At 40.8% G+C, this 20,119-nt stretch overlaps 1 protein-coding gene across 1 annotated transcript in view; it reads right to left on the reverse strand.

Annotated features, from left to right (window-relative positions):
* The window catches only part of PTPRR (protein tyrosine phosphatase receptor type R), a 153,306-nt gene that overhangs the window by 46,648 nt on the left and 86,539 nt on the right, over positions 1 to 20,119 (reverse strand). Inside the window, exons 6-7 of the mRNA XM_086610723.1 lie at positions 17,393 to 17,503; positions 10,470 to 10,732 (exon numbers count right to left, since the gene is read on the reverse strand). Coding sequence (XP_086466849.1) covers positions 10,470 to 10,732; positions 17,393 to 17,503 — 374 coding nt within the window. The remainder of the gene's footprint in view (positions 1 to 10,469; positions 10,733 to 17,392; positions 17,504 to 20,119) is intronic.

Raw genomic sequence — 20,119 nt, forward strand, 5'->3', positions numbered from 1 at the left:
CTTCATTTGTTGTATGGCTACGCTGTTACATTCACTATCAAATCCAGGGAAAGGAACTGACAGCCTCCGGACTATGCAGCAGTCCTCCGGTGGAATTTGCTACAACTCAGGAAGGATTTGAGACATCTCAAAGACAGAAGATGCGGCTGCCAGGGGGACAGTGGGAAGGGGAAGCCGCAGCCCTGGCAGAGGGGCAGGCTCAGCTGCCTCCTGCCCAGCACCGGCCGTCTCTCGCTGGCAGCACGGCTTTCCAGAGAGCTGCTATTGGTCATCCCAAAGCATCAGGACCGGGTTCCCTAGAGAAACATTGTACGTAACGACATTTTTCTGTGTGGGAATTATATACAGTGCTTCCCCTTCTGATGCCTATCGCATATTTGAGCAGCTGTTTGTAGTCGCTGTGTTCTGTTTTGCTCCTGTTATCAAATCACAGTATTAACGTAACAGGGATAATTATAGCTACCATAAATTAATAACAATACATACTGTTTGTTAAGCCTCAAAAGTATATTCTTTGATAAGGAACATAAGGGAAGTCCCTGTCCCAGAAAGAAATATCACTGTCGTAGCTTCTTACAGACTGCACCGGTTAGAGAATTGAATGAGTTCAACAGTCCAAGTATTTTATGAAGATAGGGCACTGATTTGCAATATCATTTTGGATCGGTCACTTAACTAATTAATGTCTCACTTGCCTTATTATGAAAATAATAAAAAGAGCTCCTGAAACATGTTGGTCACACTCAGCAAAAGTTCAAAGTCAAACCCAACTGACACATCAGCTTGGATGTGATGGTATCAGAGCACACAAACAACTCTAGCAAGAACCTGGCTGAAATGTCAATGTCATATGAAATCAGCTGCTGCCTCTGGGCAGTATTTCTTGGGCTGAGCCATTCTCATAGCATACTCCGGGCATCCTCATCTCTGCCATGATGCTATTGCTCCTCCATTTCCTGAGGCTTGTCTGATTGTCTGCACACATCTACTACCTTGTCTGATGTTTAGATTGCAAGTTTTTTGGATAGAGGATCATTTCATTTTTATGTGTATCTGGAGCCTTGTACAGAGGGATCCTGACCTGTGACCGAGGCTCTCAGGTGCTACGTTAATAAAAATGCTAAAGAGAATTCCCCACATCAGCTGAGAAATAGTCTGGCCCACAGATTTACATGCAGTATTCTTTGAGGAAAAGTGTAAAGGGACATTTCAGCTAGCTAGCCATGTTAATCTTTCTGTACATACTAGCACTGACTGCATAAGAGATCTCCGCTGAATTTCTGTAATTTTTTTTTTCTGAAAAGAAGCAGTATAATTAGTTAACTGTTATAATTTGTAAGCATTCTCCTGACAATGCACAGAAATAAAATGAATTACGATTGCATTCAAAGAATAGATTCATGGCCTGAAATATTATCTGATGGCTACAACATAAGCTGGATGCTTAATAAGTACTGTCTAGTACATGGCTTCCTGCAATTCAAAGATGTACGTAGATATTTTGTATTGCAGTTTTAGAGCTGCTTTGATGTTTTTATTTTCTTTCTTTAACTGTGCTCTGTGTCTGTTCCTAACATTTTAAATTAAGGGCAATTGAGCTAAATTCAGCTTTAGGCCGCCCTGTGGAACAGTTGGCCAGAAGAAATGGCATGATTAGTGAGAAATACATTCCAAAACAAGAGGAAAGGTGAATATTTCTGTTTTAATTAGAGGCATTGGCCTTTTTCAGACATTAATAGGATCATTTAAGGAGACTTCTATAAAGCCCCCAAATCTGAAAAATCAGCCTTTCTTGTAAATTTAAAAACCCTGTATATCTGATAGGGATGCTTACTTCTACATCAGTAGCTTATTTAGCTGAAATCAGTACCTGTGGGTTCTAGTCAAAGCCTCATGAGACTCAACGTACCTCATCCTGCTTATAACCCCATCTCATAATGAATCTGGGGCCCTTCTCCCTCTCTTTGTCCCTTAGCACAGCATTTCCAACCTGTTGATGTGAAAAGGTGACATATTTGGTTGCAAATGTCACAGATGATGGACACATTCTGCTAGCAGCTGAGCAGAGAGGAGCTGAGGAAATTGTTCACTGGAAAGCTGCACCAGAGTTTAACCTTCTGACCAAACGGTGCTTAAAAATCCAAACCCACTGCTCGACAAGGCCAGGGGATTACTCGCACAACTTCAATGACTCGTGTGCCCAGGCCAACGATGGCCCATCTGATTCTAGGCCTCAAGAAGCACTTACATATTAACATGGATATTTCCTCTCCGTTTCTTGTGCTGTGCGTTACTTTTCAAAAGATCAGCTGGACGAATCACTGCAAAACCACCAAAACTGTCTACCAGATGGCGGTCACTGATTAATTTGTCTTAACTTCAGCCAAAAAGGAAGAAAATGCGATGGGTGGAGCAGTAAAGACAAGCACAATCAACATCCGACCAAAGAGAGTTTCCTGTCACCTTGGGAACGACACTGATTGGCACTGCGGTTTCCTGTGTACAAGCTAAAACCAGTAGCAACTGGAGTAACAAGAATAAACGTCAGATAAGAGACCTGGGAATACAAAAAAATTATTATAAAATTCCTGACTAAACCTCACAAGACGGTAAAGGCACAATCAAGGGTGGGCATGAGCTGCGTGCTAAACTGAGCACCCCCTGGCATCGGAGGGGACTATGAAGCTGCACCAGAAGAATTTCTTCGAACAAGGGTGGGCTAATTTGCCTGAATTCTCCACTCCCAGAAATGAATGTCACATGCTTTAAAGAGCTTTTAGCTCTTTGCAAGAGGAAAAAAAAAGGGATGTGGGATAATTTAAAGCAGAGATGGAGCTAGGAGTGGAAACGTACTGTCTACCCACTCTAATCTGAAGTAATTTACAGGAGGTGCCGGAGATACAGGGAAATGGACTGTGGGTGTTAAGTTTGGGCGATGGCACATAGCTATTTGCATCTGTTTATTTACATTGTAGCTCCCACAGAGTATTGCTTCAAAGCCCTCTAACCACAACCAAAACACCTTCTAAAGCAGCCAGGAATAAAACAGTTAAAATACGGTTTTTAAAGGGTCTTTGTTAGGTTGGAGCCTGAGTTCACTTCCCCTCCAGAGAAAGGGGACAATTCACATTCCTGCCCTCTTCCTATGCTGCAGATAAGCAAAGACGTCTGTAAGGGCTTGGACAGAACAGACGTTTGTGCAACTCAGAGGTCCGGCACTTGCAAAAAGTTTTCGGAGGGACCGTGCGCTAAAAGAAATGTTGCACAAAGCCAAGTCAGAGGTAAAGCATTATTCTCCCTCTAGTCATGAATCCACGTGCTAAAACGGACCTCTTGGGCGCTGAGCAGGAGATCCTCGTGGCTGGATCCCATTTCACGTTCCCTGTTACTCAGCCCAGTCTCCTGCCATGGTAGCCTGGGTTTTCAGCCCCTGCGCTCCCCCTCGCCCAGAGCGCAGGGTGCCAGCAGTCACAGCAGCCTTTGGGCCAGTTGAGATGGCCTGAGGAGGAGGGAAGCCACAATGCCGGGCTGCGGGGAGACCATGTGCTGGAAGGAGCGTTACTAGAAGGCACAGCCCCTCAGCAGCTGCCCACCATCACGACCGCTACCTTTATGTGAGCTGCGACGCCAGCTGTGCGCTTCTTCATGTGCAAGCTACATCTAGAAGAAGAAATTCAACAGAGCCAGGAAACAATCCCAGGCACTGAAACTCGGTGATTGGTATCGCTGTGTTTCGAGCCTTGCAGCCCCGGCTTGATTTTAGCCTTTGCCAACAAGGGCCCTCCAAAGCAATTCACTGACACAGCTTGGGAACCAGCTCACACACAAACCATTCCCCGTAGGCAGTCGGCATCCCGCCCCTGCTCTCTTGGAGGTAAAGAGAGCTTGGCAGTATGGACACAAACCAATCTCTGCTAGCTAAGTGTTTCTGGATGTACTGAATTCATTAGTGCATCTTACAGACCAGGACAGAACATAGCTGAGAGGTGGTCTGCCAAACAGGAGAAATGCATTTTTAGGTCCTTCAGAAAGTGTTTTGTTTGTGGGTGGTTTTTTTTTTTATTGTATCCTCTCACTCTTCTTAAATGATGTGCAACAAACAGTAGCATGTAGGACTTTTACTGTACTTCAGGTTAAGGTTCTCATCTTTGCTACATCTCTTCAGATGGACGCACCAGCCAGCCAGTCTCTATCCAGTGTTTAGAAGTGTGGCTGGAGGAGGTTTATATGGCATGTCCAAAGTGCTCTAGTGAGTCAGTGGCAGAGACGGACCGGAGCACAAAAATTCCTGCCTCCCACCTCAAACTCAGTTTACTGGTCTCTGGTGTTTTGCAAATTCCTTCTGATAGGATATCACTGTAAAATTGTTCCCCAGCTAGTACTTTCATCTTGGCACATAGCTGTGCTTTGAACAATTACACTGACATTTTCCTGAAAACAATCCCTAGGATTTAAATTAAGAATGCAGAAAGCATATTCAGCTCCACACAATAGGGTAAATATATCCTCCAAATCTATGCAAAGCTAGTATATTTTCGCCAGGAAATTCAAGGCCCCTTCCTGTAAATATATTAAGTTCCCATGCTTGTGTCATAAACTACAAAACCTGGCATGTTTACAGTAGTCCAACTGCAAGGTGCTACCCTCTGAACATTACTTGAAATGATTACTCACAATGGATGGTTTTTGTATAAAGATAACAGATCAGCAACACCGTGATTATATTTGCAGCAACGGTGCTCTGTGATCTAAAATTCAGAACAGAACAGAGAGAATTGTTGGAAATTTTTCTCATCCATTAGAGCAGAGATTTGGTTGAACTGTGATATCCTGAGATGCAGTTGGCATTATATTAATCAAGCAAAGTGCACATCAGGTTTTTTACCCTAGTTCCAACATTTCTTACAAGGTTTATTTGGTATATGGTATTGTTAGGATAATGATTCATTTTAACGGATACTGCTTTTCTAACACCAGGAAAATAGGTATTACCGTCAGTGTTTGTCATCCACAGCATTTGTCATCCAGATGGCAACTGACAGAGTACAGAAATTGTATAGGTGGCTGGAACAATAGCTTAATTTCTGTGTCTATGCAGAATAACTAATAAAAGAGAATAGTTATCAATATTAACATGGGAATTTTCTTCCACCTCCAAACTTGAAGCCCAAACAGTCCATGATTTTCCCTGTAAAGGCATCAAATACAAGACATTTCTGAGGAGGGATGCCAAAGGCAGACAGAGAACAATAATTGCTCTCATTATTTATGTGACTATATGTGTGAGTACCTCTTGCTAATACATTCCTGATTCAAACTTTCTCTTTTGGCAGCGAGTTCCACAGACTAGTAGTACGGGTTGTCTGAATAAATTTTTTAAAAGTTATTTTAAAATCTACCATCTTTCTTTTCCATCAGAGTGTCTCTTTTTCTCATCTTGTGAGGAAGTGAACAGAGGAAGCGAGTATTTAGTAGCTTTATAATGCACATTATTTTAACTTTTATTTCATTACGCTTACAGTGAGCTACACTCATTGTATGTCCACTGAACACTTCTAAGAACTGGAGAAAAGAATTCTGCTGTCAACTACAGGCATCTTCAGAATGGTAAGAGAAATCTCACTAGTTATAGTCCATTAACTGTGGCATAGGGTTTTTATAGTATTGCTCTGCTTTGTGGGTAAAAGTAACATCACACACAGTTCTCACAATCAGAGTTGAAGCCAAGATTCAGTCCTATCTGTTATGTTTGTAGGGAGTTACAGTTGACATTGATTTAGGTGATTTTGCCCCTACTATTCTCTATTCTGATGCCTACTGATTCTCTCCAGAGGCTGTAGACTTCGTTGCACAGTGTGTATTGCATGATGCCAGTGAGCGGCCCTCTCCCCTCCAGTTTTACTCACACTGGGGTTGCCTGCCTTCCCTTTCACAGAGTATCTTCTGTTTTCCTGTGCCCTGGCAGCACCCCCATAACCTTGCAGAATTCTTTTATTTCATATTTTAAAAATATTTTATCATTTCACTTACCTGCCAGGTTTTTGCTCTATTTGCCAAACTTTTTTTCTATTATAGTCTCCACTGTCTTGTATTTATTTACAGAGGAAAAAAAATTACCATGAAGCACATGTAAAATGTTTCTTGGTCTGAATGAGAGTCCTGCATGCCCCTAGCATCCTGATATGTGAACATAAGGAACTCTGCCTTTTCAACAGAATAATTTTCCAATGAAGATGTAACAGACTGAGAAAAAATAGTGCTGTGATTTTTCCCACTGATTATTTAGACGTAATGCCACAGTTTTAGGTCTTTGTGGATAGGATGGAATACAAATGCTTGAGAGGACTTTTCAAAGCACTGTTTATGTTTTTTACCACATGCAGTAGAAGAGCTATTTTCCACATTTTCTTTTCTTTTATGTGTGTTTGCATGCTAGGTAGTAACTAATTTGAACAAAACAGTACGTTGTGCACTAATTAGTTGAAATACTGTTGTCCTAGTCACAAATAATACTGGGACTAAAACTCACAGCAGCATTGGCTGGAGGAAAACTAAATCCAGTTGTAAACCAAGTGAATACTGTGCTGGTGTGGTAACTTATTTATATTTATATCCCCACCATGCTTGTGTGTTAACAACTCACTGCTTGTACTAAGAATTTTCAATGCTTGATATATCAGAATGAAATTTAAAATATCACATCCCACTTCACCAGATTCTGATTTTGGCTAGGACCATTTATATCAAGATGAATTTTGGACCAACCAGCAGAATAAAAGGAAGCCTTACTCTGCTGAAGGAAAAAGCATGTATTATTCATGTAAACCTATAAAAGCTAAGTAGAAAAATAAACACTGATGCAATATTCATGGATATACTCAGGGAAGAGAAAAGGAACATTTACGTCCTAAATTCAGGCGTTGACGCTATGATATTGTGACAGTTCATCACTGAAGACACCCACAGGAGTACAACATTAGCTCTCTTGCTCCTTCGGTCAGTAACAGCACTGCATGTGTTGCCAATGGAGAAGGTCTTTGCTGCAAAGGAGCAGCAGTTGTGAAAACATCAGAAGAGAGCAACTATGAAGCATTCTGTACTGAATGATCCAGAGGATGCCAGGATGCTCTGAAGACAGCCCTTGACTTGCCTGCCCCAGTATTCATGATTGTATTAGAATTCATCATCTATTGTAATAGAAGAGGGTCAGTGCCTCTTTGTTCTAACAGCCCTCTCACCTCCACACCTGTGGGTCCATCCTCCACTATCGGCCACCACCGCTCCATCCCTTCCCCAACCGCATGCTGCACAAGGGCACACACCCCTGATCAGCATTCAGGAAAATAACTCACCTCCTGAGGCCGCTGGGTGAGCTACCATCCTGACTATGTGACCACCTTCCCTCCTCCAAGAGCTACAGCCAAAGAGGAGAACCTGCTGGTCGCCTCGAAGCCAGCCCTGGGGCAGGAGGCAATGCCGCCCGCGGGCTCTGGGTGTCAGCCTCCCCGTGCTCGAGCTCACTCACATCTGCCTTCAGCAAAGGCATCAAGCACCCGGGTGTGTATGTGTCACATAAAAATAATCTGCAGCATTCTACATGTTTCATAGTGCCAATGTTGCAAAATCTGCTGGGGAAGCTGTGTCTGATAGAAATAGCTGAGTATGAGCCTTTCCAGAGATGCAGAAAAAAAACACACATGGACTTGGCTCTAGTATTCAGAAGCACAATACATTTTAAGAAGCTGGACAAACTCCTAGAAATGTTTTGATCTATGGACAGTTGTCCTTTAACAATTTGACTGCCTCTGCACAAGCCAATGCTATTCCTACTGAAAATGGAAAGGTTCAGAGGGCCAGATGGCGACATGGTACTTTGTGAAAACTCAGTTCCACCGTATTTTTGCATTTAGAGATGCTCCTCAAAGCAGCACCTACCATGCAGAGCAGAGAGAGCTTGAGAGGCAGACATCATCTGGATTTTCTGCCCTGTCCTTCAGTACTGTCACAAACATCCCATCTAGATGGCTAGGCACAGCCGTTGGCTCACTCCCTGGTTTGGCCCATGGTCCATTGACTTCTCTTTGAAGAGATACAGTTTGATCTGGATTATACTAGGCATTTCTTGACTATGGATCACATTTAAGGAATCAAACCTGGGGGTTTGGATAGTTAGAAAATACTACTCAGGAACCACTGTCAAGCCATCTGGCCAAAGGAATCTCAATCCTAAGTTTGTCAAGGAGGTCTCATATCCACACTAGCCAGCCAAGAGCTTCTTTCTCTGGCAGAAACCAAAATCAGGGTAGCAAACATTATTGAACGGGTGACCCTAGGCTGTGGCTACGAGCAGGGGGAGACCTCCAGGCTTGATCCCCCTCCATACTGACAGAAAACAGGCTGCGAGCAGAGTGTTTTGTGCATAGTGTGCTGCTTGCCGTGTGCAGACCCACGCTGTAAGGTCCACCGCTCCCATATGTAATGAGGGTGGCCCAAGGTTGTCTAGTGCAAGGTTGTTCTGGGGCGGAAAGTTGGAGAGGGTTTTAAACTGTCTACGTACCTGGTCATTAGGTGATATCTGAGGCAAAATGTGTTGCTGCATTATTACTTTTTACCTCCAGTGTTTCTGTGTGTCAAAATGTGTGTAAATTTTTTCATAGTACATATACAGGATATAGTAAATAAGTGAGAAATATATGTAATAAAAGCTACTTATTTCAGAGGAAGAGAAGACAACCTATTCCTTAAATTTCTCTCCTTCACATCCCCACATCTTCATATCACAACTTAAATAAACTTAAACTAGCATTTCTTAGAAGTGGATTTGGGCTGATAAAGTGTAACTGTGTTAAACATGACAAAAAGAACTGCAAAATGGGATGTTATCACAATTGCTTTCACTTTTTCACAATGGTCTATCAGTGTTCTTTTACAGTAGAAACTGAAGTGCTCAGTTCCTTCAACTTCTTTTTCCTTAGTAACAAGATGAGACACATAGTTTATTTGATCAAACATCAGGTTTAGTTTCCTCTTTGTATCTCAGCTCTCCATTTTGACACGTTTGACTCAGAACTTTGTACTCCCAAAGGATGAAATTTGGGTTAGGAGTATTAAATGATGAGTTCTTATCTGTGGTGGTGGAAATCAAGATCCTAGATCAACAGTTTTATTTTCTTTGTTTGAGCAATGGAAAAATTTCTTCCTCGGTCCTTGAGTACAAACTCCCTCTACAAATTCCTTCACCCCAATCCCTCTCAACCATTACATATGTTATATTAGGTACTGGGTATTATAAATTAGCTATATGATCTCCATGCTCATGTGCTTTATTTTTAGGGTCTTGTGGAATGACAGCAACTACCAAAATGTATTTACTTGCTTCATCCATTCCCTATTTTTTTAGCTGCAGTGATATCACCACATATTTTACGACAGCTCTGCCTTTCAGCATCTTTTACTGATGGAAGAATCAGTTCCCCTCCCTCAGCTCTGTCTGTGGCTCATAAAGCCATTGATAAAATCTCTGTCATTGAAATCCCATGGTTCAAGCTGAATCAGGGTGACTGCTTAACTCTGAGAGTCCTCACAGGCAAGGCTTCGCTTGGTCTCCTTTTCATTCTGATTTTTCTGTCATATCTGTGTGGCATCTGCTTTTTCATTTATCGTCTGCGCCAGGGTAGGAAAGTTCAGTTGCATGGCTGCATGCTATGTTAGTTATTCAGAGCACTGATGTTTTATGAAAGTGGCCTGCAGCCATCAGGCAAGAAATTATATAGGTTTCTAACAGAGGAGAGACAGATGTCAGTGTGCACTCTCCTATGGGAAGAATAACTAGTTTTATAAAAAGAGCCCTAGCCCAGTTTTTGAAAGGTAGAATGAGTGGGAAGGTTTGGTGTTCAAGTGTTTCTGAGGAGCTGCACACAAGGGTCGGCTTCATTACTAATCACTTCTTTCTCTTCTTTCTTTAAAGCCTGTAGACCTTGGACAGTAACTCAACCATCATGGAAAGCTGGATTTAAGAAGAAAAATTATCTACAGGTGACAATGGAAACACTGTATGAGATTGGTAAATGCACTCGGTATAAATATTTCTTCTTTCTAAGTTTCCCATGTACTAGGGACTTCCTGACAATGGGAACATCCTTTGCTGACAAAAAAATAACCAGCACTTGTGCCCTCTGCAAGGATCTCCAGGATCAAAACAGGCAAAAATCAACGGAAAATGAAAAATTATGTTTTTGGAGTAATTGTTGGAAAGAGGAGGAAACAAATTAGCAAAAAGAATTCCAGTACTGCAGTTAATCTCAGCCAAAAATTCAGGACCTCTGCTCATATGAAAAGGAAAGGAGAGAATACCCATGAGATAGATATCAACACACCAAAATCCCACTTCTCAAATGACACATATGAAATCATGCAGCATGAGTATAACAAAGCAGAACAAATCCTGACCATGCCAGGCACCATCCTACCTTTCCTGGAGCCCCACAGGTTTCATTCTGAAAGGAGACGGACTGGCACACAGGGGAGGTTTGAGCTCAGGAACACATTGGCCTTGAGGGTCCACTACAACATTGACAACCTTTGGAGCCTGTTCAGGCTGGACCATGCTGTTGGTGGTCTTATACTCCGACTGAGTTGTTTGCAAGGGAAGGGGTGAGAGGTGGATCTCCTGCTTCTTTTCCTTCTCTTGTCTCAGTGATAACTGGATCTTCTCCTTCAATCTGTACAGAACCTAGAGAAATGAAGAGGAAAGCCCAATCTCAATTCCCTGGTAAACACAGCAAGGAAAGTATCACAAATACTGGATAAGATTGCTATACGTGGCTTTCTTTCCTAGAAGGTAAGCCACAAGTTGTGTTACACAGCGTTTCCCACAACAAGATAAATATTTCCATTACATAAACCACAGTGTGTACACGTGGGCGGCAGGGATTTTAGCAGTTCTTGTTGTGAGCCAGTAATTATTTGCAATACCTGCAGTTGTAAATTAAAGGGGCAAATTACATAGAATGGAAAATAATTACAAAAGACACTGTGAAAAAGGAAATACTGATCAACAGAGTAATTGCAGCAAAATTTGAAAGAATTTTAACACAAGAGAGACAACGGCACAAAATAAAATAGATGCTCAAGATATATCCAGGTACATGTCTCTAATTACAGTAGCCTCAATTTGTTTTAGAGCAGATGTTCTTAAAAGCTCTTACTCATTTTGCATGGAGCTGATGGTTGAACAGAGTAACTTTACTAGGCCACTTTTGTAATGGTAGGCTGCTACTACTCTGAAATACTCATCAGTATAAGGATATCTCTCAATATCCTCAGAGAAACAGACTCTGTTCTGGAATAAAGCTGAAGCAATGCGCTGTCTGTGAAGATACTTCATTATCTGTTCAGAAAAGTGTGTTTTACAATTACCGAGACATTGACGTCTGAAGATATTGTGATACCAAGATTCTCCGTCCACCTATTGCTTATGAACTTGGATGTTGGATATCAGCAGCAAAAGCTTTTCAGATGTTGTACTGATTCTCTTCCACTGAACTCCACGCTGATGTTGCTGTACACTGGCTTGGCGAGGACTGGTGGGCAGCACGTGTTTGCTAATGTCACTCCAGAGGAACCTGTGTTATGCCTATTTAACATATCTTCTCTCTCTTAAGGGGAATGTCAAAAAGGATTTCTGAGTCGTAATTGTGCCATTTTCAAAATGTGCCTTACAATCTGTGAAACTTACGAGAATTACTATCGTAAGTATTGTGTGTGGAGGTGGGTGAAAGGCACTTACACAGCTCTTGGAAGATGTCTGCAGATACCATTATACCTTCTACTCTGCTTCATCTGTTGCCGTAAAGCATTCGAATTGAATCCTGGTTTAAAGACAAAGCCTAGACCAAAGCATTTTTCAGCTGCAGGTCAGAAGCTCTTTGACAGCTGTTGCCCAGCTAGCACCACATAAAGATCTATCACTCCATAGCCTTCCAGAGAAGACTGGATATATCTGATGCATTTGTTTTTTCAAGGATTAGCATTAGAGGTTTAGCTGGGAACTGACCTAATGTCATTAGCAATACACCCATTAAACAAGACTTAGCTACGTAAACCATCTGTTCATTCAGAAGAGTTTAGAATTAAATTGCATGGATAAGATAAGCTGCTCTTTGCCATTATTCTGCAGAAAAAACAGCCCTACTGTGAAGCAAGGACACAGGTATCAGTAAAGATAAAACAGGGGCTTGAAATATTTTAACCCTCTTTTCCTCCAGCGATCCCTTTGGTCTCATTTGTTTCTGGTAACTCATAGACAAACAGCTGAGACATTCACAGTCATGACAATGTTAACCATACCTTCTCGTCACTGATACGTTTTGACAAAGTTTTGTCCCTGGAATTATGTTCTGAACTCCAAAAATCTGGATGAGTATTATTTCATATCCTTTTTAACACTCTATTATTAGACCCTGCCACCAGAAGAAGTTGAAAAAAAGCTAAAGAACCACATTTTATCTAAGAGCTAACGCACATTCCTCAGAAAGTGTGGTCAGGGCCATCATGTTTTTAATTAATTCCAGGTGAAAATGAAATAAACAGAAATGGCCAAAAAGACAGTGATCAACCCAATCACCAAGCTCTGCAAAGGGAACTACTTAGTTGTACTCATATTTCAAATCAGTTTAAACACATCTGTCAGTATGAATGGAAACAGATATGAAGCCCCTAAATTAGGAAAAATGACATTTTACTGATACCCTAGAAAATTCATTGTGAGGATAATCAGGACACATGGAGTAACTGAACAACACGGAGTACTACTTTCCAGGACACACAGGGCGAGTCATCTGTAATTTTTTCATAAGCCTAGGGTTCAAAGCACAGTCCAAAAGGAAAATAACTCGTCCTTCTGCTGCCTCTTTGACTCAGCTTATATGGAAGAATGACAGGGGGATGCTGACAGCGTGACACTCACTCTTTATATCTCTGCTCAGATTTCTGCAAAGGAAAGCTGACATCTTACACCCTAGCTTGGCCAGTAGCTTGTACCTATCCATTCAAAATACCAGTGGAAAGTGCTTTTATTCATCTTCAGAAATTAACAAGAAATCCCAATGAGTTAACTATGTCTCTAGAATGAAGATCTTGGCAATGGTTATGTGGAGCAATGATACGAAAACTCATCTGCCTAGAGAAATTCAGAGCACCAAGAATTGCATAGTAAAGTCTCCCAGAAACCATGGAAATTAAGACAGTTCACTCTAATTAAAAGTCTTCTCTCTAACAAGTAGTTATCAACATGTGTGTAAGGCTGTGTGTGTATCTCTGCATGAGCAGAGCTGTCGTGCATGTATATAAATAAGAAGGAAATTGACTAACAAAATTTTTCCCTCAAACCCTGGTGGAGGAATGAAAGAAAAAAAAAAAGTGACAGATGCTAGTTGTATTGTTTGATGCATTACTGGAAGGCATTTGGATACCGTGCTTTGAACACACTAGAAAAAGTTCTATAGAAGCAGAATAAAAGAATTCAGAAAATCTAGGAATAGTTTATAGACAAACCCCCTAATTTCAAGTTGGCTTAAACACTGTGCAGTATGATGAGAATACATACCATTAATTTTGATTTAAATCTTTAAAGTGGCAAAAGTTGAAGTTGATAGGCTGATACTAGTTAGTTGTATATATTCTATAATCAAAGTGTTTTCAGAAGTCCTGCACCACTTTATGAATCCTGAAACTTTTATGTTTAAGAACAAGAGACAGGTCGTGCAAATTTGATGCTGGAATGCACTTTTTGTTATTCAATATTCTTCTTGTTAAAGAAATTCCAGAATAAAATCATGAAGCTGAAAAAATATTTATCATTTAAGTAACATCTTCCCAAAACATCAAATAACTGTTCATAACTCCTGAAACACCGAGACCGTAGTAAAAATTTAGATCCTCACAACTTGTTGACAAGGCAAAGTTCCTGGAATTACAGATTCATAGAATAGTTTGGGTCCGAAGGGACCTTTAAAGATCGCCAAGTCCAACCTCCCTGCCATAAGCAGGGACATCTTTCACGGGTCAGGTTGCTCAAAGTTCATGTCTTTCATTATTTTAAAAGAAAAAAAAATCCTACTTTTAGATTACTTTTTTTTAGTGGGAAAAAGAAAAACATTTAGGAAACCTCCTTATCAAAACTAGCTACAAATATTTCATAATCTGAAGGTGAAACTTCCAGGCTACTCAACAGATACTTACACGTACATTATTAAAAAAAAAAAAAAAGGATATGCAAACTTTCTGGGTTATTAAAATAGGCAAAATTGGTAAGAAATAAGATAGCAGGTAATTTAACCTACTGTAAAATACTGTGTTATTTAGTAAATTTGATGATGGCTCAGTTATTTCTCTATCTATGTAAAATAAAAAATACAGAAGCCACGAGTGCTAAAAATATTTATTCTTACTTAGCACTTTGCTTGGCAAACTTTATAAATGATGTACAATGTTCCCAGTGGAAGTGAGCCCATGGTCAGCCCATCATGAGGATAGCAATGAGCTGTGCGCTGGTTTCCACATAGGATGAATTGCTCCTTGGATGCAAGAGGTTCCCATACCATAACAACGAGGACTAGCTGAGTAAATACATAAAACGACCTCTGAGGTACAATTTACAAGTCCGAATTTAGCTCACGTGCTACTGTATTACGCTGCTTAGTAATACTCTGCACTGTAGATTCTTATGTATAGAGGCCAGATATTTGTTAAATGCCAGCCAAGCACTAAGAAGCCTAAAAGCTGTTAATGTACAGTGCACTCTCAGCATAAAGAAGTACAATGATCTATAAAACAGTTAAGAGCCAAGGCTGCACGTTTTACAATTTCTGTAGAAATTACACAGAACAAAGCAATAACACTGACAATTCAGCTGCCTTATGCTGAGCACTGTTGATCATCATAATCATCACTTAAAGTACTTCCCACTCCACACTTTAAAGGACACTTCCAAGTCATCTACAGATGCAGCCTAAGCTTTCTGCTTTTGGACCCTCTAAACTACAAGTAACCACCTATGGACAAACAGATGCCCAAAAAAGTGGCCACATTTTGGTGGTCTCATATGGTTGCTACAGCCAAAGCTACTTAGGATGAGCCCCAATGCCTTATGCTAAAGCTGAATGGTCTGATAGACTGCAATGGCTGAATTTGAAATACTGAATTCCTACTTTTCATAATCTGTCACTCTGACACACATAAACTGAGACGAAAAACAATGTGAGCTGTTTATTAGCCTTACAAATTGCACATACTCCATGTATCAGCAGGTCCTGGGAAAATCTGAGACAGTATCCATTTACACAGCATAAACATAGCACATATAAAGATACAGGCTGGACCTAGGAGCGGATAAAGAGAGCAATACTTGCAGAAAAGACCACAGCATCATAGTGAATCCATCTGGAAGTGAGTTCAAGGAGTCTACTAGTATTTACATCAGCCCTAACTTCAGATCAGGAACAGTCAAACTATTCCTGACAGATGCTTGCCTAAAACCTTAAGGAATGAAAACTCCCGAGCTTCCCCAAGCAATGTACTCCGGGGTCTAGTGACTGCTGTGATAGCAAAGTTCTTTCTAATGAGTCAGCCAAATCACCCTTTCAAAAAATTTGCTTCTTTTCCAATCCCCAGTGGAGAAAGTATTATCTTCTTCCTTACCACAGCCTTTGCAATCTTCCCGTGTTTGAGAACTATCATGTTTCTCCCTGTTCTTCTTTTCTCTGTCATAACTAAACCAAATAATTTCATGCCTTCTGCATCTCTGATCACCCTTGTATCTCCTCCCTACTATAATTGCCTGACATTTTTCACAAGTGTGATACCTGAAAGAGACTGCAGAGAATAAGACATGATACTATAACCAAATTATTATGAGAGCCGAGTTGAATACAGATCTTAGAGATCACATCCTCATTTATACATCCCAAGGCAAGAAGTGTAATTTTTGTAACAACATGATGTTACTCATTTCCTTCAGTGTGTGATCTGCAACACTACTGGAACATTTCCTACAGAACCATTGCTTTACCACGTATTTCCTACATTGTATTGATGCACATGAGCAGAGCTCTTGTCCCTGTCAAGCAGCATTCTTGTTACTTTCCATCTTTTCTCCAGCATCTTAAGAATATTTTAAGTTATAATACTGTCCTCCACAAGGCTTACAATGCCCAATACCGTCTACGCATTCTAAATAACTGATGAAAATATTGTGTAGTACTAGGACAAGGACACACAGCATTTTCTATACCCTTCCAGTTAGACAGTCAGTAGTGACCAAAATATCTGCTTCTCCAAAGTAAGAAGCTTGACTAAAACTTAGTACTTCTAGAGTTACCCTCCTATTTTTGAGTAAGATGACACGGAGAAATGCAGATGACTAGGAAGTAGAAATTATATAAAGCAATAATTGTTGTAAGATAATAAGCAGTATTCAAATCTTAGGGAGACTTTAAAAGCTTAAATAAGATTTTATTATAAATGCGATCTTCAGTTTAAACATTCTTTGCATCTCAAGGTTATAAGTGGGAAATCCATATAGCTTAAAGAAAATTAAATGTGTTTGAAAGCAAAATATCTCAAAAGACTCCAAGATACTATGTGTTCATAAATGCTGAGAATTCCCATAGAATTCAGTAAATCCTAATATTTATGCACCACAGAAGAAATATGCAATTCAGAGAAGGAAAACGTGAGATACAACATTGGAAAAACGCAAAAATTACCCTATGAAAGTCAGTGGTGGTGTGGTGTTGTTCATCTTCTGTGTGACACTTGCACACCTCATAGTCAGTATGTCTAATGGCCAGAAACCTGGCCACTGAACTCATACAATGTGAATGGCAAAGTTGTTCAAAACTACGATCACTCCTTCATGTACTTACTAGTCATTTCAGTTTAAAATTTGTATATTTGATACCTGAATACCGACACACACTCTAACAATTGTGCATTGACAATATTGTATCAATGTGGTGGTGTTTTTACCATCGAATAAAACTGAAATACAGGCAGCTAACGCAACTTCAGGGATCCCAGGACCTTAGTAAGAAGGTTGAGAAGTTATTGCTCACATCACTAAAGAGTTACTCTGCAGATTTAAGAGTCCATTATTTATTTCTTCAGCTTCCTTCTAGTTACATTCTTCAATTGGACTCAAAATATATCAAGAAATGTGGTTCTTCAAACTTTGGCTTCACAGCATTATTAGAGTGATCAACTCTTACCTTGTAGCTGAGTTTTTAATAGTTTTCAGAAAACACTTCTCATGCAAAGAACGCGTGACTCTATCCTTCAGACTGAGAAAAGCATGAAGTAAAGGACAGCAAAAAGAGGAAAAAAGGAAACTTACCATTAAACAAGTTACTAGAATGACAAAGATGCTGAGAAATATGACAACCGCATAAAATCCTTCTTTGCTCCAGATTTTGTCCGCTTCACGCTGGCCTTGCAAAACATTTTTCTTTTTTAAGCAATAAAACAGAAGAGAAAAGAAAGTTACACAGTAGCGTGCGCAGATTAAATAGTTCTCGTCAGGCATTAATCACCCTCCTCAGCTTTGTCACAGTTCACATTCCACAGTATATGGCACTCACTTCGAACGCTGCTATTTGCACGCCCACCTCCGCACCTGCACTCTGTGTGTCTGTGCGTGCGTGCCAGCGACCCAGGCGTCCGAACGCTGCGCGAGATGATCTGAGACCTTCTCCGTGGCTGCTGAGATAAGCCTCCACCGGGAGTCACGGGCTGGCTGAAGGTGAGCAAACAAGACCCGCCGACTTTCTTGGAAACTACCTGGCTCATCAGACAAAAGGGCAGTGCTCCCGCGTGGGCTACGGGAACCGCTCGCCCTGCCTCCTTCTCCCCGGTGCTTATCTCCGGCCCCAGCACCCACGCGCCAGACTCGGCGCTGTTTACACTCCACACAGGAGCAAAGAGCAGGTGACTTGCCAGTTTGCCTTCGTGAGCCGGGAAGCACTGACATCATCACCTTTAGATTACACATGCACACATACATGTGCATACGTGAAAGATTCTGATCATGTCGAAAGTAATCTTATTATCTGTCTATCTATAATTCTGATTCTGCTTAAAGTAATCTCATTATCTTTGGGTTCCTGCTGATAGTACATTTCTAAAACAGCTGTGCACACTACAATTTCCAGAAGTCCTAGGGAACTCTCAGGGTTCATCAAATAATAATAATTGTAAAATAATTTATTTTTGGCTTTATTGCAGTGTGGGGACTTGATTGGGCTATTAAATTACCATTATTTCTCTATGTTTCCAAACAGAGATTTGGTAATAGAAACAGGCTACATGTACCCTCGGTGTAACTGTAACATATTATTTAGAATGAAGTATGTCCACCTTGTGTTTCCACGACAGCAGTTCAGTAGACACTGCTCTCCCAATTTTCAGCTACTTGCTTTTCTTTTAGCAACTGTGTATTTTCAGTAAGGTTCTCAGCCTGAGTGAAAACTACTTTATTAAATTCTGGTTTTCACTGCAAGCATTCAAGGTCTTGGTGTTTCCCTTTCGCTGAAATTCTCTAATGGCTTTAATTAAACATCTCATTTAACTAGTGAGTTGTCTTCCCATCTCAAGGTGGCCTTTTTTCCTCTCTGAGGACATTGTGTAGGAGGTCTGGGAATTTTCCACAGAGGAGATTTCCTCCGTTTAAAGATGGGTGGCTGCTCACTGGACCTGTGCAACTGCAGGGACCCTCTAGCACTTTACATGGGTACTTCATGCTCCAAAATCTGCTTAGTCACTGATCAGTCTGCTCTTTTGAAGAATTACTATATCAAGCAAACTCCTTGCGTCCACCAGCCTCCCAAATGTAGAAAGTCCTGATGAAGTTGAATTGATGTGGCAAGGCTTGCTGAGGAGGAGGAGATCATGCCCTGGGAAAGAGAGGACAAGCTGACAAAAACCTGCTGCATGCTGGATCCCACTAGAGTTTTCATGGTCCTCCTTTCGGCACAGGTTTGTGCCCTGCTTGCTTTGGAAAGGGCCAGGACAATGGAGATTAAAGTCAATGCAGATGCAAGACAATTCACAGACCATACTGCCACAAAATGCAAGCATTTAGAGTAGTATTTGGCAGCATGGTTAATTTACAGAGACTTGCTTGTGGAAAAAAAAATGCATGTATATAACCTGGGGTTGACCGCTTTAGAACGGAAAGTATAATAAAGAAGAGTTTTCTTTGAAAGTCATAGCCCTAGGGACCAGAATGGAAATCCTTTACCCTGTTCTGCTAAACTACAGAAACAGACCTTGTAAAATTAGTGTATTTGTGTGTGTGTGTGTGTGTGTAATCATGCACTCTTTCATGATCTGGGCTTAAAAGTATTGCAGGTATTGACAGTTTAACACGGTTTATAAGTGTCATTCTTGTGTTTAGTGAGCAATTTAAAACCAGGGCTTTCAAAGATAAGCTGGAAATCTTGCCAAGTGTTTCTGCAGAAATGGTTCCTAGACATATTCAAACAGCGTCGCCACTCCAACGAGGTGCAGCTCTCCGTGCAATCTGCTACCTCAGCACAGCAAGGTTATTCTGCTGTGCTCACAGCACAGGACTCGGGTCCCAATACTGGCTCAGAGCCCAAAATCGCAGCTGCTCCACACTCGGGACTGCTCCTGTTGAGCTCCATGGGAATCCCACAGCGACAGCAGCAGCTATAAACTACAAACTAAGTGTTTGACCCTGGTCAGGTTACCTGACGGCTTTGTGGTATTTCAGATCTCTCAGGAGGAAATCTAGACAAAAAGCAGGAGTTGAAGGAGAATTGGCCATACTGACTTTTTTTTGAGTGAGTAAATGGGGGTTTTTGTACCTCTTCACTGAAAGGACAAATACACTATAAAGTAAAAGAAGAGCTAATAGGACTTTTTGAGTCAATGGATGAGAGACTTTAATTAACTGTAATTCATTAGTGCCACAAAACTTTTTAAAATATTTTGTAATAGATTTTGTATACATAACTGAATCTAATATAATTAATCTGTATGATGTCTCTCTCTAATGGTACATGTGGTTGGGATACATTTTTCCCTGATTTGTCTTTCAAAA

The sequence above is a fragment of the Tauraco erythrolophus genome, chromosome 4 (genome assembly GCF_009769465.1).
Source record: "Tauraco erythrolophus isolate bTauEry1 chromosome 4, bTauEry1.pri, whole genome shotgun sequence".
NCBI lineage: Eukaryota > Metazoa > Chordata > Aves > Musophagiformes > Musophagidae > Tauraco > Tauraco erythrolophus.